Source organism: Homarus americanus, unplaced genomic scaffold (genome assembly GCF_018991925.1).
Source record: "Homarus americanus isolate GMGI-L3 unplaced genomic scaffold, GMGI_Hamer_2.0 scaffold19518, whole genome shotgun sequence".
NCBI classification, from domain to species: Eukaryota; Metazoa; Arthropoda; class Malacostraca; order Decapoda; family Nephropidae; genus Homarus; species Homarus americanus.
The window spans coordinates 358,494-383,254 of record NW_024723340.1 but is presented as its reverse complement, the minus strand read 5'-3'; the positions used below and the strand labels follow the sequence as shown (position 1 = coordinate 383,254).

General features: G+C 40.6%; 1 protein-coding gene and 1 long non-coding RNA gene across 30 annotated transcripts in view; both read right to left on the bottom strand.

Moving 5' to 3' along the window:
• LOC121863410 overlaps positions 1–24,761 on the bottom strand; it is a 94,559-nt gene that overhangs the window by 10,728 nt on the left and 59,070 nt on the right. For 12 of the 29 annotated variants that reach the window (XM_042362050.1, XM_042362039.1, XM_042362048.1 and 9 more), the window contains 6 exons: positions 23,152–23,186; positions 22,438–22,581; positions 18,632–18,766; positions 17,403–17,420; positions 12,410–12,448; positions 6,022–6,236 (listed from right to left, as the gene is read on the bottom strand). In XM_042362050.1, coding sequence (XP_042217984.1) covers positions 6,022–6,236; positions 12,410–12,448; positions 17,403–17,420; positions 18,632–18,766; positions 22,438–22,581; positions 23,152–23,186 — 586 coding nt within the window. Of the gene's footprint in view, positions 1–6,021; positions 6,237–10,199; positions 10,245–12,409; positions 12,449–17,402; positions 17,421–18,631; positions 18,767–20,118; positions 20,248–22,437; positions 22,582–23,151; positions 23,187–24,761 lie in introns of all 29 variants that reach the window. The other 17 variants (XM_042362055.1, XM_042362062.1, XM_042362069.1 and 14 more) reach the window with 13 other exon arrangements.
• On the bottom strand, positions 6,423–7,381 carry LOC121863413. Its single transcript, XR_006088386.1, has 3 exons — positions 7,291–7,381; positions 7,128–7,165; positions 6,423–6,559 (listed from the first exon to the last, which is right to left on the bottom strand). It is a non-coding gene; the product is annotated as an uncharacterized LOC121863413 (long non-coding RNA).

Sequence of the window (24,761 nt, the reverse complement as noted above, 5' to 3'; positions counted from 1 at the left end):
GCGAAGAAATCATTGAGAGTGAAAACGATGTTGTACCTGATGGCTGAAGAGCGGCATCTCTATTATACTAAAACGGGAATCGTTGTACTGTGTGTTGAACCTACAATACATCTACACAGTAATCATAGACAGTGAGACTCATAGACCAGTGTCAGTGTGACTTGAGAATGAGTGTTGATATAATTTACGTTTTTCACCGGAGTGAATACGTCCACCAATCTTAGGTCAAGAATGAGATGTTTTCACTTTTATAGGAATAAGGTGAACAATATCATTTGGGTTTGAACACCACAACTCGGCAGGCAAATTTTTACAAAAGTTAACATTTACGAAACCTTAAATTATTATTGATGTAATATTGAACTAACAGATGACTTAAAGGGGAAATAGTAGGACAAGGCTTGACTGTACTGTACAAGACTGGGAGCATTATAACAGTACACGCAGGTTAAGTTCTAGTTTCATGACCTGTATGCTATTTCTTGCACCATAATTATGGAAAAAAATGTAAGTTAGTGTATATTATTACGATTTTCATAGCAATTTACAGACTTCGTAAAGGGCTGTAATAATTAAGCCACTGAAATTTATTTTAAATATGGCAAATAAAGAAAAATATATAAATAAAGGATAAAATAGTAAGATATGACATAAAAGATAAAGTTTACGTGGTGTCCTGACTCAATAATTGTTGTAGTTTTCGCCACCCGCCATGATATTTGTTTTTGTACAACGGGAAAAACGGTTCGAGAATATGCCAGCAGCACTTTTGGATTTTTTTTTGTTTGTCGCCACATACATCGTGCTTACAGCCTTTAAAGGGTCCAAAACTCAGCATCTACAGTAGGTACTGAAAATCACCGTGGCTCGTCACTGGCATTGTTTACGTTGTAACATATTGGACATCGTGTAAACAGTCATGAAGCCAGTTATAATTTTTGAGATGTATTAAACTGTTAGCGACCATCAACTGTCACTTTCCATCGAGTCTCGCTGTCTCTATTAGTGATTACCATGCTAGATAGTACAGTACAGTAGCTTGTGCACAGAACCAACATTTGTCAGCGTGTCAACCATACTACTGTAAAGTGTAATGCACCTGGCAAGTTACTACGAGAGTGGTGAAAGTCATTCCCAAGATTTTTGCTCGTAAAGGTCAAGTTGCTAAAACTTAAAATATGTAAAGTCGTCTTACTTCTCCACATGACCTCTATATAGGGCAACACGCTCACACTCATGTGCACGTACTTTAAATGGGTACGTCACACCCCTCGAGGCATTTTAGGATATACTGTAGATCTTGACCTTATCGGGCTGGAATCGCTACCTACCGAAGTGCTCTGTGAACACACTGGTAATGCCGTATTTACTGTTATGTTACCCGTTGTCTACGATCGAGTACCTTCCCTCCCAAACACACCCGCCCTTCATTCTCAACCTATGGTTTAACGATATACATTAGTTCGGTTTTACTGAAGAGTATCTAGGTGGAGAGCAATGTTTGGTGAATGATGAAGTGTTGCTACTTTAACCTGAAATGGTTCAATCGTGCGAGTCAGCCATTCAGGTTTAAAACGTCCATGACAGGAGTAGTGTGCTGTGCTGCACAAGGTCATACGGGAAACAAGTCTTGCCTTTACAACTCTTGACTTTTACGTGTAGAAGTATGAGAATGACTTAACTCACCCTCACAATTATGCTTGTAGGCAAACTTCATAAACCAGAGATCATGACTAACGACAGTTGACTTCTTCATGGCGCTGTAAACTACCTACATACAGTAGTTGTGTTTATCTATGCTAATTTTTGTTTGCTATATATTCTCATTGTCTTTACTGTAATGCAGGTTTTCAAAAATTTGCCTTTATAATCACTGAGAACGTGCTAAGTAGCTAGCTACTATTTATTATTGAGGTACTGTACTGGGTACTATTATAGCTATCTTATTCTAGTAGTATATTTAATTCCTGAATCACAATTCTGTCAGTCACTGAAATTATACAAAAAAGAAACTTTTCTCTATGAATACGACCCAAAAAATCAATGTTATAAAAAAAATTACAATCTACCGAGCAAATTGCGTAACTCTTTAATATAAGCTCAAACAAGTGTCTGCTGGTGTTAGTGTTAGCGAGATAGATCACTTAAAACCTGTAAGCCTCTAAGAGTGAGTGTGGCACAACTTATACTATACCGTAGTGTAGGACCTAGGAATCTTGAGGGGCATCAACAGCCGCTATTTCCTGCCTTACAGCTTCAGTACATAAGAACAAAATTATCCTCCCCCGATCAGTGTTATTATATACTAGTGTCCAATGGTGTAAATAAATGTGGCAGTACGAGTTTGTGAAATAAGATAATAAACAATACTTATCCAAGATATCCATTGAAGAACCCGTGACCGCAATTGTTGAACACTTGGTAGATTCTTAGGACGTGTAGCCAAACTTCACATCGATACTCTAGAGTAAATCTACCAGTTATTTGTGTCTTGAACAACCAACCTGGCGCCGTGTTGCTAGTTAGGACATTTAAAGAAGTCGTGCGTGACTCCAAGACAGACAAGTGACGTCATGATATTAAAAGTGAGTGACGTCATGGCAAGCGCAACAATCGGGATGGTCATCAACCTTTACCAGAGTACATGGAGAAGATGGCGAGGTTCGTTTGTTCAGCCAGATAAATGACTCTCACTTAGAGCAGCGGAGAGAAGTATAGATGGGAGCGTTTGGCCTTTACGGTATAAACAGTTGGCGACTTGCTAAGGCGAGTAGCAACAACTTACTATAGATCACTCCGGGAGTCCCACACAGAGGTCGAGCATCGGTCGTTTTAAGAGAGTTTCGACAGTGGCTGATTTATTGTTTCTAGTCATGGCCAAGTAAGAACATAATTGAATATTTTAAGGAACATCTATTTTGTGAACTTGGTAGAGACATAGAGTACAGTACAGTAAATAACTTATAGTGTGGTGAAACTCTCCCGGGATGCTGACTTGACTGATGAGAGAATGTCACAGTTATTGTCCGTTACGACAATTAATTTCAAAGCTGTGACTTGTCTTCGGATTTCAAGACAAATGGAGACTAGAGCATAGCTGAAGAGGCAGTATGTAACCTCTTACCACAAGTTTGGTGAGCTTCACTAAATCAAATCTAGTCAACCCTTTTGGCCAGGTCCGGCAGTTTCTATTATTATTTGGATGTCATAAATTCACAACGAAAATCTTCTGGAAAATTTGGGATAAAATGCACAATATGTTGAATGTTATTATAAGAAACTTCATACCTGACTGCAGTAAACTCACATCACCAACACTTGACTGTCGGGTAAGCTCAAGGCAACACCATGTACATACAGTGCTTGGTTATGTAGTAAACTCACAACACACATGAAAGAACCAAGAGTGCAAACTTAGCTGTTGGGTAGCCCATAATACAACGCATACCTGACTTGTCATAAGCTCACAACTCACAACCGTTTATAAAGCTCACAACATCATACAAGGCATACCTGACTATGGTAAGCTCATAATACAACACATACGTCACTGTGATATTTGTGATAAACTCACAACACATACTTTACTGGGATAAACTCACACTTCACTGGGGTAAGTTCACAACACAACACATACTTCACTGCGGTAAGCTCACGACACAACACATATAAATGTATTAATCCCTCAAGCCATACCTTACTCTTGGTTAAGCTCACAACACACCACCCACCTTTGTAGTACTCATAGGACAATAAACCTGACAGTGGTAATCTCACAGCACGATATACCTGGGTGTTTGATAGCTCACCTGACTGTGTGGTAAGCCTGAACCTGACTCTGATAAACGTACTTACAGTAAATGTTTGTTGGTAGCAGACAATACTGTTCCGGATAACTTATCGCCCTAGAAATAACGGGAACGCTTAATTTTAGAAAATGAGACATATACAAGTATGTCTTATTTGGCCATACTAGAGAAGGAAGGACTTCGGGTGAGACGAGGGCCACACACTTAGGCTGGTCATCGGCTGGTCTACGACCCTTACCACTCACTTAGCCAGTTACCCATCTACCTGAAACAGCCACGTTATCTGCTGCTTGGGGTAGATAATGGGCTGATCACGTAGTGCAAAGTGGACTGATTTAGCGACTAGAGGAGGTGGGTGGTTGGTCCGAGACGGCCTCAGCTGTGAAGGATCAACCCTTGACTATTGCACAACTTCGGGGTTCGGTTGCAGGACTCGGTGCAGTGTGCTGGGAGGTGGGGCCGTGTGACCACCACCCCACCCCCCTTCACTCTCAAGCCGTGGCTAAGTTCATGGTCGTGTTCGTGTGTTGGTGAGTAAGTATTTAAGCTTGCTTTTACATAAACAGGCACGCTTTGAATGTCCACGGGCTGGCTTTTAGTGTCTCACACGCATCCAAACACAACACACACACACACGAATTTCCATTTGCAATTTGACGTGTATGATGTGTGAATGACTAGGAATGTGTGACTTCAAAATGAGTCTGTGTGAAAAATTTACAACGGTAGTGGAAGTGTGTACTATGGAGTTGACCGCAAATTTTTATAGACTAGGATTGTGTGTATGAAAATGTAAGAGAGGAAGGAAGAGAAATGTAGTAAAGAGAGAGAGAATGGATAAGAACATACTATCTGTAAAGTATTTATAAAAAATGACCATGAAGACATATAATGAATGAACTACACTCATACTGTACACACATCACCATGTACAATGAAAGACAAAAGTCGTGTCGTGAAATTTGGTGAAAACATAATTGTGCCGAAGGACTTAACTTTTGGTGGGCTCTGCCTTGTGGTAGGGGGCCCTCATAATGTTTCACGAGTTATATTTAATCTTCGGACAAAACCGCGACACGACTTTTGTCTTTGATTGTACACACTGCCAAGGAAACTCTCATTCTCGTCACATTTAACCACAGAAACTCACTGTCAGTGTCCTGTAGTCAGTCGTGTTATGGGTGTACTGAACGTTTAGTCATCATATTAGGCGGTGCGTGAAGTTTGTTGTAGTTGGGCAGATTGCGTCATGGTTGGTTTAGCTGGTGCGTGTTACTTAGTGAGGAACCCGCAAACTGAGCATTAATTATCTACCTGGGCTCATTAACGTTACAAGATTTAGCAGTGGTAGAATTTAGTGATTTAGTTATGATTTAAGTCTCGTTTGGATATTATTTACCTGAGGAATTGTTGGAATTAAAGGTTGGTTAGTGAAGTGCTTTACGGAGTTAATGAGCCACGTGATGTTAAAGCAGTTATCAGCTCTAGTTATCGGTTAATGAGTGTCTTTGATCATGTCAAGGAGTGGAGGAGGGTGCCCGTTAGCGCTCCCAGCACACATGTTGCCGCCAGCCCCGCCGCCCGCCCGTCCGCCCCGGGACTTGGTCACCACCTGTCAGGCAAGACGGCAGGGGCGGCGGCTCACTAACTTCACGTCAGTCTGTCGTCGGTCTTAACGTCTTTGTTCACCCCCAACTTCCGTCCGCGCCTCGCCCCTCATCCTGTGACCATGATGCAGGCCAGGGTGCGTGTACCACCTATTGGGGTGCACATGTTCCTACACATGTAAAAGGCCAAGGTGTATGTGCCACCTACCATGGTGTACAGTACTGTACATGGTCTGCCACCTTGTAGGACACGACTGACCGACGATTACCTATGCAGTCATGTGCTAGAATATAGTTTGTATCACACACCCTTGGCTGGACCTTTGTTATCACAGCAGCGGGGGTGTGAGGGCGGACGGGGCCAGGGGAAACAAACACTGTTCAGCGCTCATACAGTCATGCTACAATAAGGCGTGACATCACACTTCTAAAACAGAAAAGCCGTCGGAGCTATTCTAATTCTGGTATTTCTAAAAGCCTGACGTCACATCCTACGAGCACAGGACTTGACGAGGAGCGGCCGTGAGACGGACTCCAGGATGTTATTGTGACGATCTAAACCAGCCAGTCCATGCTTAGTGGCGGCTTCCGACGGCCTGACGCACCTTGGCGCTGTCGTCCCCGAAGTAGTAATAAGAACGCACCTTCTCAGCCACATAGTCCTTCTTTCGGTTGGTGTAACCATAGGTAGAGAAGAAGGAGGAGCCAGTTTCTACCTTGGAGAAGGGCTTCTTGCCACTTGAAGGAGCGCCGAACACTGTGTCAGGTTCTTCCCACTTGCTGGTCAGCTTGGAGTAGCGTGAAGACGTGTCCGGCATCACTGCGGAGACACGGGCGAGTTAGTGTGGCTTCACCAGGTGGTGGTGACTTATTAATACACATGATGGTGCTGACTTATGACTATACTATCATGACCTGGTGATGGTGGTGACTTATGACTATACTATCATGACCTGGTGATGGTGGTGACTTATGACTATACTATCATGACCTGGTGATGGTGGTGACTTATGACTATACTCTCATGACCTGGTGATGGTGGTGACTTATGACTATACTATCATGACCTGGTGATGGTGGTGACTTATGACTATACTCTCATGACCTGGTGATGGTGGTGACTTATGACTATACTATCATGACCTGGTGATGGGTGGTGACCTTGATGGTGGTGACTTATGACTATACTATCATGACCTGGTGATGGTGGTGACTTATGACTATACTATCATGACCTGGTGATGGTGGTGACTTATGACTATACTATCATGACCTGGTGATGGTGGTGACTTATGACTATACTATCATGACCTGGTGATGGTGGTGACTTATGACTATACTATCATGACCTGGTGATGGTGGTGACTTATGACTATACTATCATGACCTGGTGATGGTGGTGACTTATGACTATACTCATCATGGTGGTGACTTATGACTATACTATCATGACCTGGTGATGGTGGTGACTTATGACTATACTATCATGACCTGGTGATGGTGGTGACTTATGACTATACTATCATGACCTGGGACTGGTGGTGACTTATGACTATACTATCATGACCTGGTTATGGTGGTGACTTATGACTATACTATCATGACCTGGTGATGGTGGTGACTTATGACTATATTATCATGACCTGGTGATGGTGGTGACATGACTATGATGACTGGTGATGGTGGTGACTTATGACTATACTATCATGACCTGGTGATGGTGGTGACTTATGACTATACTATCATGACCTGGTGATGGTGGTGACTTATGACTATATATCATGACCTGGTGATGGTGGTGACTTATGACTATACTCTCATGACCTGGTGATGGTGGTGACTTATGACTATACTATCATGACCTGGTGATGGACCTGGTGATGGTGGTGACTTATGACTATACTATCATGACCTGGTGATGGTGGTGACTTATGACTATACTATCATGACCTGGTGATGGTGGTGACCTATGACTATACTATCATGACCTGGTGATGGTGGTGACCTATGACTATACTATCATGACCTGGTGATGGTGGTGACTTATGACTATACTATCATGACCTGGTGATGGTGGTGACTTATGACTATACTATCATGACCTGGTGATGGTGGTGACTTATGACTATACTATCATGACCTGGTGATGGTGGTGACCTATGACTATACTATCATGACCTGGTGATGGTGGTGACTTATGACTATACTATCATGACCTGGGTGGTGTCAGTAGCCTCAATATTTTACGGATTTACTTTATTTCAGGTTGGTGAAGTTAGAAAACTCGGTATTTTTTAACTTTCGCACAACACGGGAATCTTAGGGATTTTATCTTTGCAATCACTAGTTAGAGAATTCTAAGACACTGTTTTCTATGACGTTTCTGTCGCAAACGACTTATATATGTTGCAGGGTCCAGGGGAGCGGAGCCCTCCGTTTAGGAGGTTAGGTTAGGTTAGGTTAGGTTAGGTTAGGTTAGGTTAGGTAATTTTCGAGGAAAACGTCATAGAGGAAAAGTGTCTTGGAATTGTCTAACTTTTGATTGCAAAGACAAAATCCCTAAGATTCCCTTGTTGTCCGAAAGTTAAACCTTATCGAAAGCTCTGCTGCTTACACTTTAAGCATCTGAATAAAATGTTCATAAATATTTAACAAATTGATCACGTGAACATATATGTAAAGTATAAACATGGCTGACTAAATAATGCCGTGTACTCGTAAAGGCGAGTGTATCATTATGCTTTACGCTGTCTCCCACATATACAGTAGGGTGGTCTCCCTTATTCGGGAATGGTTAGCTTAACCTTGAACCTGGACACGACAGTAAACAAGCAATATCGCCCCTTTTAATTGGTCTGTCGCAGGATCGAACCCGTGTCTCGTGGTCTCAGGATGGTCGATGCAGTATTTAGTGTGAGTGAAGCACAACATGATGGACTAAGAGTTTCACACTGACCTGGATGACTAGTGATGTATACTGCACAACATTTAAGTTTCTGACAGGGTGAAGTGAAGTAATCCCAATATGTAATATCGAACTGTTATATAGTTCTGAATAATTACCATACAGTAAATTTAACATTGATTAAGAAAATATTATTTTAATAATTACTACAAACTACTTACACAGATCAAATACATCACCTACCTGTCTTGACATTGTGGACATAGTGGACACGGCAGAAAAAGACACACGCACACACACACAAAGACACGGCCAAATAATGAGAGGTGAGAGGATGGAACTACCATGACAGTCTGGGAGTATGAGTAAATCTAAAATTTCAATTATTTTCGGTTTTCACTGGTCCGGGTGTTAGCCAACTGAAGTATTAAAAGAGAAGGAGTTAATTTTATGACATCCTAATATTGCAATTAGCACTGTAGTTCACGTGGCATCTGATGGGAAAGTGTTTACGAAGTTGAAAATTGTGAAGATTGGGTTTATGATATCACTGTGATGACGAGATGGTTTCAAAGAGAGCTGGCGGGTTTACTTTAGAATTAAACTGGTGAGAACTGGCAGGTTTTATTCTGTGGTGTGAATGTGGGCGGTTTTATATATATTTACGAGTGAGGCACTGGTGAGGGCGGGTCCCCGGTAATAAAAGAGCAGAAGTTATGAGGTTTGCGGAGCAGTTAGATGGTGTTTGTTGGAGGGTGTGAGAGCCGTGTGAAGGGGATTAATTAACTTGTTGTGGGTTTCCCCTCCGTCAGGCGCCCTCATACACCAACACACCTCAGAGACAAAGACCTTTACCATAAAATGCGTCAATATGAGTAATTAACAACTGTTAGTATTCACCTCTGCCAGAGAAGCATTTTAAGATTATGCTAGAGCTAGACGAACGCTGGTTCATCATCTGGCAGTATTGGCGCTTTTTGATGCGAGTAAAGGCTCTTTTTACCTCGCTGAGTTAAAGGGAGCTGAATCAAGATAGACAATTTTATATTGCTGTTTTAGTTTATTTTGTATTCATGCCATATTACTAGATGTTTTATGTGGGTTGAGGGATTCATAATCGTCTCTGATAACTATTATTGAAAGAGGTCGTACTGAAGTTAGTTGTCAAAGATGGTCATCACGGTACTGTATTATGGAAAAGGTCTGATGTAAGAAACCCTTAAATAATGGAATGTGGTGAAAGGAGATGGTGCCTTCGTTAGTACAGTATTAACCTTCACTGCGGGAACGCCCTTTTAATATTTTATTTGGCTAACGCCTTGATAATTTATTCAGATCAGAGTAGTTAACGAATGATTTCGCTCTATAGAAGTACATGAAGGAACGTTGTCTGGTGGGAGGCCAACTGAGAGGCATATCACTTTGGTTACTATAGGGAAAAATTATGAAATGAAACATATAGTCGACTTATTGTCCAACACACAATGGTGGTATGCTTACTGCCCTACATGTTTTGTATATTAAATGAATAACCACAGGAAATATATTAAATTAAACGACAAAAAATATACGACATATAACATGCAGTTAAGAAGTGAGTAGGCTACTGTACAGTGTATAATCCAATAAGATAATCCAAACTACTACTTCAACACAAACACAGGGGATCGTTCCAAAGTCAAGGGGATACATAATGCTATCAATGATATTAACAAACAATTATAGAACGACACATTGGGTGTAGGACACATGAATGAAGGGGAGTTTTGTGAGCTATAATTAATGTTGTGAATCCTTGATAACACTTAGTCAACTCTGGTAGGACTCGGTGGGTATATAAACATTGCCATTCTCTCTAGACGACACTTGTCAACAGACCCTTGAATGGCTCTGTAGGAATGTACTGTTTAGGCTTCCAGTAATCTGTAACACCAAGCATAGAGAAATCAGTGACAGGGTGATGACTGACTGCCTTATAACACAATATTGGGTTAACGATTGAAGGAAAAATTAAAAGAAAAAATTAGAGAAGTAAATAAAGTTTTGGTTGGTTGTCACTGGTGGGGTGGAAGCTTAAAGACAGAAATTAGAGGAAAAATTATGAAATTAAACCTCTAAGAAGACTAGTTTAGTAGAGCAAGCAGGTGCCTGTGACTGTGGAGGAATGGCGACTTAAAATTGAATTAAAAATGAACAAAAGTCAAAACAAAATTATACACCATATTTACAAGACAAAACAAAAACAGAAAATAAGGTATGCTGTTGAAAATGCAGTAAAAATAAGCAAGAATCTTTGATACTCTTATTATTTTTGATAGTTTCTATATAAGTGTGTGTCTTTCGTTGTCATGTTGAGGGTTGAGGGGTTGTGGTTTATGTGGGGAAGGTTACACGGGAGCTCGTTTGTCCTCGCCACACAAGGATTCCCTCCAATTTCGTTTTCTTTCCACTTTCCACATTAAGTCGACTCATAAGTTTTCTTGTCTTGTAAATGGCAAGAAAAAACCTGATTTTATATCCATTAAAAATAAGGTGTACTTAATATTAACGTAAATTTGTATGTATGAAAAGTAATGTCCCTTACCAGGATGTTTAATGACCTACACTCTGGGAATTTTAACAGCAGAAGGCAATGACGGGGATTCATTGATTTTGTTCCCGGTGTTTCGTGCTCCCCCCTACTAATGTCGGGGAAGAAGGAAGTTTCGTTGATCATTCTGGCAATGTTTCGTGTTCAGGCTCAATATGGTTTCATTTGTATTTACCAATGAGTCATCGCCTGGGCCGGCGTCTGTGGGCTTTGCTGTACGTTGCCGTTTCTGAGTCGGTACCGTGTTGTAAATATGAACCACGATAATGAGACTCATACTTCCTCCTAACACACTTAAAGGTTGCGGGGTGTTAAAAAGCAACACGTTAAAAGTTAAAATCACGGTATCACATAAGACTGGGAATACTTAAGTGTCTCGGCCTTATTCTCGTATCTGACAATATTTCATCGTTGGCTTGAGGGTGATAACGTGTCTCAAGTACTGTAGAGGAAATATTTCGAGGTCCTCGCATGCTGACAAATGATAATTTTCATTAACAAACAAACTTGGACATTATTGTGGTTTGGGAATATGAAGTACTGTAGTGAAGGAAAATCTCAATGTTTTTAGATTCATAAGGTTTCTCAACATTGCTTCACTTCCTCTTACCATTTTGTATGTTGAAAGTAGAAATAATAATAATAATAAAAAAAACGAAAAACGGTTAACTTGTAGGGAACTCCTCCATCACGTTAACTTTTGCCATCAAGTCCGTAATGAACGTCATTTACGATGGAGAGGAAGAGGCACGCGATGGGCAATCAACTGCTCAGTGGAAGAATTAGTTTTCAGCTAAATTAAATGTTTCGTTGGTTCTGTACATTACAAGTTCCATAGATAACCTGGATTCTCTGAAAAGTAACACAAGTTGATTTAACTATGTATGTGTGGGTGTGTGATCCTACTATCAGATAAATATTAAGAGCAGTAGATGGAGAAAGGTAATACAAGAATTAATTAGTAATGGGGAAAATTTTATTTTTGATAACTCCTTATTAAAAAAAAACCCCACTGTATTTTCACCAAAATACCTACATTTTCTCCAAGTCATACTTGAAGTACACGAAAAAATGCAATATAGCAGATAGGTCACCACTAGAGGTGTCGTTTTGTTTAATGACAAATAGTTACATGTATCATTCATAACTTTTTATAGTCTGCGGTCTAAGAAACTATTCGTGTTATTTTCAAATTGTTCTGATATTTTGTGAAAACTGACAGGTTGTATTGTGTGCGGGGCTGACTAACCCCTCTAGTGGCGCCTCCTGCAGCTATCAACCCAAAAGAGAAAAATACAGAAAATAAACTAGAACAAGGGAATGGTAGAAGGGTTCAGTACCACTGCAACAAAGAGTAATAAAGAAATATACAGATAACTGCAGATGCAGTAAAGACAAAACATAAAGCAAGATACGTCACAAAATCAACAACGGGGATATCAGTTACATAAATAATAAAGGGATATCAATCACAGGCATGTAATAGTCTCTAACTAACCCTCAGCGGACGAATCGTACAAGCGAGGTTTAACATAGCCTGGAAAATAATAAAAACAAAAATATAAAATAAACAGGATTGTAAAGTGGCGTTTGTTTATGGTGGTAATTGCAGCCTTAGCATTTAATAACATAAGTATGGGTATTTAATATTAAAAAATAATAAAGGTAAATTAGATAAGCATAAAATAACAAAGTTGGAGGGAAAATCAAACAATAAACTGAATAAAGAAATAAGTTTAAATTAGCATAAAATAAACGACAATTGTGAAGGGAGAAATCAGATAGTTTTTGGAAGGAATTTACATATTGTTAAAATGCACAAGAACGTTAAGGACAGATAAATATAAACATTATATATATATATATATATATATATATATATATATATATATATATATATATATATATATATATATATATATATACATACATACATATATATATATATATATATATATATATATATATATATATATATATATATATATATATATATATATATATATATATATATATATATAATATACATCACCAAATTCCTACAGCAACGAGCAGATACGTGGAACTGGCAGCAGGTCACATGCACCTTCGTGAGGCAAATAGACCAACTCCAGACGATGATTTATCAAACTTCTCTCTGTTCTTATACCGGTGTCTATTGAGGAAGGTGCAGTTTCTGAGTATTACAGTGAGTGGTGTTTGAGTAATGTGATTGACGTACAGTACTTGTTTGAATGTGTGGGCGTAGGTGCTCGGGCGTGCACTCTTCTTTACATTGTTTTTGTGTGTGTATTTTCCTTTGCGTGTGATTTGAGCACAAACCTAATGCAAATCCGTCAGTACAGCGACAAAAACAAAAGAAGAAATTTGAAGTGCAGTTTAAATTGTGTACAACCATACACCTCAATATACTTACTTTTCTTAGACATTTTTGAACGGTGTTATATCTACTCGTAGCTTCACTGAATTATGCTCCCCGAGTAGATCCAAAGTTTGTGTTGTCCACGATAACATTTCCCATCCTTTTTAGGTAATTTGTGTTCCAGGAAGGTGTGTTGAGTGACCGCACCGCAGTTACTTTTCTTTAAAGATTTAGTTTAATTTTCGCTTCACTTCAGCAGCTACAGTGGACGGTCGCAGGGAAGCGGGAAACTTGTTTTTCTTTTTGTTCAATTTATTATTATGAATGTTCAGCGCAATTTTCTGTCCCTTTCATAAAATAATGATCAGTGTTCACAATCAAGTCAAATGTTGTTTCTCTATCTGATATCTGAACAGAGAAAAGTTTTAATTCTATGGATTTATAGCGAAGTACAACAGAATATATCGTTCTCGAGAGCTTTTCTTACTGCATAACTCTTATTCTTAACCTTGGACTATGACGGAGAAGCAACATTCAGGCTCATGACGTAAGCACTTAAAATTTTCAAGACTGGCATTTGAGGTTGACGCGTTCCGGCCCAGCCAGTAGCACCTGTTGACAGTCACTGCAACTTATTGTAACTTTTTCAAGTTTGTATGATGTACACCTCTAGCTTTTGCAATATGTATTACGGGTTAGGTTATGAACCCACGAGTGGGACCGAGTCAGTTCGCTTGTAATGACTTTTGGAAAATCACAGAGGAATACTTGTGTCACAATAGCAAGCGACACAGTAAATTTGAGCGCGGAAGCCTGAGGAAGGCGTAGAGGGAGGACTGGAGCAAGCTGGGTGTAGGAGGTGGTGGCGGGTGCGTCCTGTTCGTTGTCCGGCGCCACCAAACACTGAGTCACCATCACGTCGCGCCATCCCTAGCACCCCGCCACCTTGTGTCCACACACTTCTTCTCTGGCTTCGTTCTCATATGTCAACAGGCTTCACTGAAGTATACTGTGACTGAACGTGAAATATAGACATTCTGTATTCAGCTGTATCCTGTACCGATGTTGGATATTTTTTGTTTTGATTCTATTTCCTCGTTTCACTGCCAATTAGATATTGTAACGAAGGCAGGTGATACGATATCGGAAGGTTGTCTGTAGTGTTTGAAGAGGGCCAGTTCGGATGATGGTCTCTGACAAATGGCCTTTTAGAAATCATTAAAATGGAATCCGATACCTTGTTTATCACCCCAGCTGTGGCGAGATCAAATAATTGCAATGACTTGAATCCGGTGAATTATCGTTATATTTTGATTCAGTATACATGATAGCTATCCAGTTGACTTGTGGGTATTTTATTTTTTGTGATCCCTTGTTCCTCATTGTTTAGAAAATAATGTAGAACCAATTGTTATATTATCGGATTATTGTATAAATTATTACAAATGATAAAACCGAATCTAGTTTACATATATCTTATTATTTCTTTCGCTGGAGGTATTTCTGCATTAGTTTTTGCTATTTAGGATTAACTGTGATAAAAAAAACCTGAGATTACAAAGTAGACAGTGAAATAGTTGTTGTCAGGTTGAGCCGCGAGACCTCAAAGCCTACGGGAACGCTCCACCACGTTTGATTATGTACAGTATGTTTCGTGCCGCTTCCCGCCGGTGCTGTAGTTGGTTATCAGATATAAAAGGGGCTCTCGATATTTAATACATTATAATGAATACATAACGAATGACCAGTTTACATACAATATTAAGACAAGTTGTGGGTCAAGTAAAACCCTTAAAATTAATGTTTTTACACATTTTACACGTATTCATAAGTTTACATTCGGTCATGAAAATTGTATTTAATGTACATTATAAATTTCTTTAAATTATCGTTAAAACATGAACGGAATTAATATAACAATTACTACTGCTTGATACCACAAATCTTAATTAACAATTGTCTCGTGATATTTTATTGTTGGTGGTTTAGTGATTTACTAACCTTGTTACATGCCCAAAGACCTTATTTAGCTGTTGGAACGCAGCTATCAATTAACCTGGTGTTCTCAGTAAACATTGTTCTGAGAGATGTCGATTTTATACAAGGAATAGTTTTCACACACACAACACAGTCACAAGAACACACAACACTGATGACCAGCGGCTGTGGAACATTTACAAGCCAAGTGAGGGGATTAAGTTGTTGGTGTCCGTCACGGTCCTTTAGCCTGTATTTACATCCTCTTAAGTGTCGCGGGCGAACACCAACGCGAATTCAATTACCATTATTGCGAAATTATTAACTTTAGATAAATTTACTTAATAAATTAATTATCGTACGGCGTAAGATTGTTAATTTTACTTGGAATTACCTAAGTTTTGTTTTAGCAAATTTACATGTAAATTTAACCTTATGAATAATTCAAATACTAATTTTCGTATATCGTTCATATTATAAACGGAAACTTGTACATTTGTTATGTAAAGTCTTGTATGCTTTTTCCTATATAATTTATAAACGATTAAGAAACTCATTCCAAAACAGACTCAGTAATGAGTGGTGCTCCAGCTCAAGGTTCATTAGCAGTGTTGAGGTGAAACTTCTGGGCCAACATCCTCCAAGATTCCTATGTTAATGTTTCCCCCTGACTGGTGATAACACTACCACTCTAGTTTAGCTTCAGTTCCATTACGGTATCGCAGCCATTTAGGTAGGCGTCTATGTACCACCAGTATCAAGACGTACATTAGAAGAACCAGTTAGATGCGTTCTCACATCTCAAGTTAGGGAAAATAGTTACGTGCGAACTTCAGGATTGAAACTTTGTCTGTTGCAGCGATCGCTAAACATATTCAATTCTACCTTGTTAAGTAAGATGGGATATTTTACCTCGAGATAATTCGATGTTTTAATTTTAGGAGCTTCTGCTGTTCAGAGTATTATGCACCAGTATCAAGTCTTAGTTCCTGGAGCCTATAAAACAGTGTCTAACAGGGATAAGGAAGAATTGGTCATTGACGCCGTTACTCTTCTAAAAAAAATATACAAATCGCTCGATAAAACAAACAAACAAACATGCATTACTTAAGTCAGGAAAGGCAGGAGCGTGGTTGAATAAACTCTACCAAACTTTAGCACTAGTGTGGAAAATCAATCATTTGATTCGCCCCCTGACGTACTGCTGACCTGTTGTCACTACGGTGGTTGATAATTGTAGTGAGGAATTTGACCTTAACAGTCAATGTGACGTCATCAGCTATAATAGGAAGAATCACCTTTCTTAACTTTTGATAGTTGTTGTCTTATATAGAGACCTACTTAGAATAGCTGCAGCACACACATATATATATAAACAACATTTAAACAAAATCAGTAGCGTAGATTAAAAGGTCAGTAAAGTACAGGGGGAAATTGTCAGTTTTTGATTAAATCAACCTCAACTTGGGAGAGTGTTGGCAGAAAGCGTATTCAATATAAGCAGTCGGGGTCGGGGAGAAGTGTTTGTTATCGTATTCTTCATTGTTTTCTGTCATGTGTACTGTTGATACACCGGACGCCTTTAATTATTTTAATTTCAATATTCTCGAGTAAGTAAAAAGTTGGTATTTTACATACATTTTATACGACAACAAAAATGGTCTGTTTTGTATCCTACATTTCAGTTTTTGGGTGCCTGTATAATAGTGAGATTTCGGACGGAATGTGGATCTGTTTTTACACAAGTTGTTGTTAGATAATAAATCAGCTCAAAAATTTTCTGTTCTGTATGTTCTGTATTTTCTGAAAGGACTAAAAACAAAATAAAGGCAATTCGAACGGAAATTGGTTGGGTTTTATATACATTGCGACCATAGGGACAGGGACAACTTTAATACACGCATGTTATTAAGTGAACCAGACAGCGTGTAGCTGTGGAGGCCAACATGCATCTACTCACGGATACGCGGGAGGAAACCGCGGAAGCTTACATAAGCTTATTACCAGTGATACACACACACACGGTGCTTTAACAGTAGACTTGCGGCTTCGACTCTTGGTTGAGACTTGACCATCCCACACGTGGTTTCCTAGGACTATCCCAAGGACCCCAGAGGCAGGCATGCATTTACCCCTCAACTCTGATACTTACCTCCTCTCACTTGCGCATCTGTAAGAAAAGTTTACCAGAGTCTGAGTCTTAGCAGAAAAAAGGTTCAATCAGGGAGGGTGCCTACAGTGCTGTGATCTGGTAACAATACAAGCGTCGTGTTACTGACGGGCTGCTACACCTACACCACTAACTCAGGGACACTCCACTAATTACCAGCAAAAGGTCAGCCTCTAGCAGCACTCCTCTACAGCTATAGAAAAAATATATATTTTATAAGACTTTATTTAGTGGATGGAATATATATAATTTTTCACATCATATTTATGGCACTGTAGCCTTTAAAGGGATGCATGGAAATAAAAATTGTCATTAAGGAAAAGGCTATCAACTAATAACTACTGTACCACACTTAACTACCCAACTTACTTCCTGGAGTCGTTATTATTACGACCGAGAACGTTGTGCCTGTTGTAATTTTACCCTTAACAGGATTACCATTATGTTCAGACTTATTCCCCGTATCGATGAGTAAAGGTCGACATTGAGTTGGTGACCAATTTTACATATGGTTTTAATATGTTACTTATAAATTTAAGAGAAGCATTGATTCCCATCGCCTCTTGGATGTTTTCTGTTATCATCAAGCGTCAGTTAAGAAAAAGCTGACTTGTTTACTTTCACTTGTGAAAAGTTATATTTAAAAATCTTAATGTCAGCGACTTATTGTTACTCAGCGTAAATGTTTTAAGAAGCTCTCTCATACTTTTTCGCAGACAGCGACAACCAATAGTGAAGCATTGAAGTAGAGCAGGTGCAGTTGGTTATATTAGTGCCTATTGGTTAATGCTATAACATACAGTAGCGCGAGCAGACGTCAAGCTAGACACACAGCTATTAACAGTCATATTATTACCACTCACACATACTTCCCCTGATACCAACCATCACATTCGAGAACAAATGTAATGCGATATATATTGTAAGACTAGACAATAACAACTTTCAGAGTTGTGTGAGTGTATGTCGGGTCTTCACATATTTCCATTACACGCTTAAGGTGATGTATGGGGAGGTATCTGAGGCAGTATTTAACCAGAGGAAGTAAGTTAATATTATGACTGTGATAAATGACCACCCAAAACTACTTACTCACCCAACACATCCTCTCACATTGGCTGCGGTTGAAAATTACAAAACACAAACTACTACTACAATATTATCGTCAGTGTCATCTGCCAGAGCCAGGAACCAGAAACGCCCGTACTTACTCGGAAGTTTCGGGCCCGGCTGACGGTACGTCTTGAGGTATTTGTCGAACTGATCTGGGGTCATGGTACTGTTGAAAAACTCGTGGATCCGGTTGGAGAGACGATCCTTCAGAATCAGTTTCTCCTTTTCTTTCTCTGATGGTTTAAGGGTCCCGGGAATGGGTAAGCATTCTGGTTTGTGTGTAAGATGAGATGAAACTTCCGCATGGCTGATGGTGCGTGTTGAACGAGGGAATGACTGGTTGATGGGTGGGGTAGCAGTGATGCTGCTTGGTAACAGACAACATAAAATTCTGTGTATGTGTGAGGATACGAGATACTGTATATGGATACTTGTTGCCACACACATCAGTGAGCTTTGGTGTCGTATGTGGACCAGGTGTAGTGGAGGATAATCTGTGAGGCGCGAGTCCACTTAGAGGCTGATTACAGGATGTGTAGTACTGTACTTAAAGTGCTCAGACCCTCGATGCTCCCGAGTGCTGACCACTGTTGTAGGTTGTATGAATGTCGAGTAGCATTTATTAAATTAATCAAAATACTGAGAGAGGTAGTGTTGATAAAATATGTTGAATAGTGACCGGTATGTTGTTTGTGATGATGTTGGTGATTGGTAATGATGATGGTGATGATTGTACATGCAGGTGAACGATCACTTGGCCATGTGATACACTCGCTGATTGTAGCCAAGTATCTAACTTTAGTGACAGAAAATTTTCAATTCCAAAAGTGCTTTTTTCTTCAAAATGAGTAATTGAACAGTTTGACTTAAAATTGATACACATTGCAAGGTTTCTTACTTAATGCAACAAAGATTATATGCAGGTTTTGACGTACATCTATAATATTCAGTCAGAAATATACAGTATGTTATCTAGTCATTATATACTTGTCTATTGTTTGTTATTATACAGTGGAAACGGTTAATGGCAGACAGTAGGTTAGTGAGCATCGCCTCAGTTGCAGCAAATCAGGCTCAGTAGCGGATCATGCCACTCCTTCAGTAAGTTTTGCGGCGTCCATTAGTAGAGAGGATGAAGAACAAAACAAAGATAAATAATGGAGACGATCGCTGCGAGAAGGAGTGTCCGGCCTCACGGGAGGGTTGCTTGATTTTCCTTTTAACATGTTTTCAGGTTGTTTTCAAAATCTTGTAGCGAGAACAGAAAATTTACTCGTCGTTTGTATGTTATCAACTAGTGTGATGTAAAACGGTTTTATATACGATTTTCTTGATTTCGGGAATACGGGTTACGTTGTCAGTGTAACGCTGCCAAGACCGCAAGTCAAGTATCTGCTCGTTGGCTGTAACACCTGCATCACTACGTCATGTTATCTTTTGGTTCAGAAATATATGCATTATTTTTCTTACGGAGAGCTTCTCTAAAACGCTCAGTTACAAAGAACTATTGTGTACTTGAATCAATGTAACTGAAGTTATACACATCCCAGCATACCGCTTTGTGTAGTACTTGAGGGAGACTTACCGGCGGCGGTGCGCGTGGTCTTGTAGTGGCTGAGGCACTTGATCCTCAGGTTGTCCTTCATGTGATCATCCTCAGGGTAGTAGCGCTGCCTGCGGGAGGCCAACTTGGGCAGTTCGTTGAACTCCAGACCTGTCAAAGGTCCCCATTTTCATTTAATTTTTCTTAAGGTTTTATCCTTAATATGTCTCCTTCAATAGTCATGACCCCAAGTCGACGGTCAAACCCCAAGTCATACGTTTAGTTTTGTCCTCTTATTCTTCTCTCACTCTCTTACCCAGTGGTGGCCGCGCCCGCTGTTTACTCTGCTGCACATATAGTACTACGTTATAAGTGTGTGAGGGTCCAAGGCAGCAAGATTGAGCAGACATTCACTCACGAGGACAAGCCAGGACAGAACAAGTTACGTGTACAACACAAGTGTGTGGTGGGGGAGGGCACACAGTGGAAAGGAGTATTGAAGGGGGTCAGGGGGAAGACTGTTCACCGTCACCCAACACACCACGACTCAGCACCCTGTAGCGCCCTACAGTAACTCTCTTCCTCCTCGTCTTTAGTACGCTCTGTGTGTGTGATGTGTGGCGGTGTTTCTAGGGTAAGTTGTGCGAGACACGACGACTCTACAGCGATATGTTGTAAAGATGACAGCTAGTGTGCCGGCCGAGACAGCCAGGCCGGGAGGAAGGACTTAAATAGCCGTTACATATCACCACACGCTGGCAAGTTTATTGTCTATGATGATTTAAAAGGGCTATCTTGCAGGAAGGAGGCTGATTATATTTATAGTAGAAGTCAGTATAATTATTCTTTAGAACAATATAACAACGATTATTAAAGTACTGTGTCTGGCACGGCAGTTGAGTTATCGTTTATTAGTGTTGTGGTCTGACGCCGAGAATCCTGTCTTGGATAATTGTCTTCAAGTTTACTTCTTTATCGAGTCACTTGGAGTTCATTAAGTTCCCGCAGTTTGTTCATTATACCGAAGTATTGATACAGTTGATATTATTTAAGGAATATTAAAACAGTTAAAAGTATGTAAAGAGTTACCAGTACCAGGAAGTAGTGAGTTATGGAGAGCAGCTTGTTATTTATGTTCGCCTAACATTATAAAGGCATTATAATCAGGGTTATTGAAGGTTTATGTCGGCGCACACCTGACGCCAAGTTGTCAACATTATATAATTTATGTGCAGTTTATCCTGATGCTTCGTGAAAGAATCTCTTGAGATGTTAAGTACAGTCAACATTTTATTATTGAATGAAATATGAGATAGACTGGTGGTGAGGTGCACGACAATACCCTGATTATCATGGCTGCGTCTCGTGGTGCTGGAGACGGTATTTAGTACAGTAGCTGAGTTACAGTGTTAGGTGTGTTCCTGCAACATTGTTACTCGATGTTGAAGCTATTTATTTATCAACACCATGTGCTTGTATACGTGTTTGCATGCATTTATTTTCTGAAACAAGAGTATTAATGTAACATCCGTGCACAAGTTCCTAGTATCGTATCCGTAGGTCTGTTCGTTTAGTCACACACACACACACACACACACACACACACACACACACACACACCATGCATACATTGAATATAAATGTTTTCGTAGTTATTCGCACATATGCACGCATAGCCACGCTTTGCGTTCATTATGTACGTGTTATCTGTTTATAGTTTCATAAACAAAAGAGACGCTGAAAGCACAAGACATTTTGATCGGACTGGACACAGCCTCACACACACACACACACACACACACACACACACACACACACACACACACACACACACACACACTCTCTCTCACACGGTGTAACATACATTTGTCATTGGCTGTAGTCAGTGTGCGACGGAAAATATGTCAGGTTATATTTGCTCCCAGGTTCTGTATCGGAGAGAACACCTCTGGGGTCGTTATCAGTGGTAGTGCCAGAAGCAGCAGACTCAGTGGCAGCGGAAGCAGTACAGTATTATCAGCAGGAGAGATATTTTGTGTCGTGTCAGTTTGGTGAGCTTCAACTAGGCCCAGCTTCCCTGGTCACGTACAAGGAGTGTGGACTTTGTCGATAGTTGTGAAACTAGTCACCCATCTGCACCAGAAGACATTATTTATGATGCAGTTATTGCAAGTTTAATCAGCTTAAAAATACCTCATAAATAGACTACAGTGATTGAAGGTTTATTACTCTCTGTTGTGAAAGTCGCTCCCTAAAGTTAACAGTAGGATACCAGTGGGTTGATCGTGTGCCTCTGGGTCAGGTGGGGACTGTGTAGGTGTAGATGTGGTAGAGAGTGAGAGAGAGAGAAGTAGGACCTACCGGGGGGGTCCTTAGGGTCCACGTATTCGGCCTTGCACAGTTCGACCACATGGTCGGGGTCCTCGGCAGGATAGCGGGCCCGGGCCCTCCGCTTCCACTGTGGCTGCCCTCCGGCAAACTCTACACACGCCAGGTGCTTGGGCCCTGTATACCCAGCCTCAGGCGTTATACACTAAATATACCAGAACACACCCAGCGAGGCACTCACACACACTCACACACTCAGTCACAGGGTCATGGGGAGACATATTAGGGGAATGGCATAAAAATTATACATGGGAAGGGCATTAACACATTATTATTTACACTATATATGCATAAATAAATATAGTTGATGTTTAAAATTAAAATTTATTTAAAATATTCTTTAAATGGTCAAAGTTGGACTGAAGCCTTAAAAAAGATGCTCATGTTTATCATAATGAATTATTGCATTTAATAAAGAGAATATGGAATTAAGATGCTGAAATTGTGAAAAATAGGTTATACAAAAGATATAAAAATATCATATAAAATCAAAAATATTTAAAAAGTCTCAAGGATGAGTGTAGAGTACAGGTTATTATTCTTATATACTCGTAACAGCTATTCATTATTCAGCAGTCAGTACTTATGTTATCATGACATATTCATTGGAAACAAGCGAGGGTCACTTTAATGGAACACAAAACGTGACAAATATAAGAAAAGAGAATAGTTTGTTGTGCATCTCACCAGAGGAGTACTTCTTGTCGTCTAGGGCGGACGATCTGTTGGGGAGAGTAAGTTATTAGTGCATGTACTGTACACCCATACTCTCACAGGTCACCTTCACCACCCTACAACCCTATCATGGGATATTCATTCACCCGTCCATGGTGCACCCTAAAGCCTCTGACCCCTACCCGCCACACCCAGACTACAACACCTCTACCTCATCTCTCACACCCAGACTACAACACCTCATCTCTCACACCCAGGCTACAACACCTCTACCTCATCTCTCACACCCAGACTACAACACCTCATCTCTCACACCCAGACTACAACACCTCTACCTCATCTCTCACACCCAGACTACAACACCTCTACCTCATCTCTCACACCCAGACTACAACACCTCTACCTCATCTCTCACACCCAGACTACAACACCTCCATCCTCCTCACACCCAGACTACAACACCTCATCTCTCACACCCAGACTACAACACCTCTACCTCATCTCTCACACCCAGACTACAACACCTCATCTCTCACACCCAGACTACAACACCTCTACCTCATCTCTCACACCAACTACAACACCTCTACCTCATCTCTCACACCCAGACCACAACACCTCTACCTCATCTCTCACACCCAGACTACAACACCTCTACCTCATCTCACCCAGACCACAAAACCTCTACCTCATCTCACACCCAGACTACAACACCTCCTCATCTCTCACACCCAGACTACAACACCTCCTACCTCATCTCACACCCAGACCACAACACCTCTACCTCATCTCACACCCAGACTACAACACCTCTACCTCATCTCTCACACCCAGACACAACACCTCTACCTCATCTCTCACACCCAGACTACAACACCTCTCTCATCTCTCACACCCAGACTACAACACCTCATCTCTCACCCAGACTACAACACCTCATCTCTCACACCCAGACTACCCTCTACCTCTCTCTCACACCCAGACTACAACACCTCTACCTCATCTCTCACACCCAGACTACAACACCTCTACCTCATCTCTCACACCCAGACTACAACACCTCTACCTCATCTCTCACACCCAGACTACAACACCTCTACCTCATCTCTCACCCAGACTACAACACCTCTACCTCATCTCACACCCAGACTACCTCTACCTCATCTCTCACACCCAGACTACAACACCATCCTCTCACACCCAGACTACAACACCTCTACCTCATCTCTCACACCCAGACTACAACACCTCTACCTCATCTCTCACACCCAGACTACAACATCTCTCACACCCAGACTACAACACCTCATCTCTCACCCAGACTCACAACACCTCATCTCTCACACCCAGACTACAACACCTCTCCCCTCATCTCTCACACCCAGACCACAACACCCTCTACCTCATCTCTCACACCCAGACCACAACACCTCTACCTCATCTCTCACACCCAGACCACAACACCTCTACCTCATCTCTCACACCCAGACTACAACACCTCTACCTCATCTCTCACACCCAGACTACAACACCTCTACCTCATCTCTCACACCCAGACTACAACACCTCTACCTCATCTCTCACACCCAGACTACAACACCTCTACCTCATCTCTCTCACAC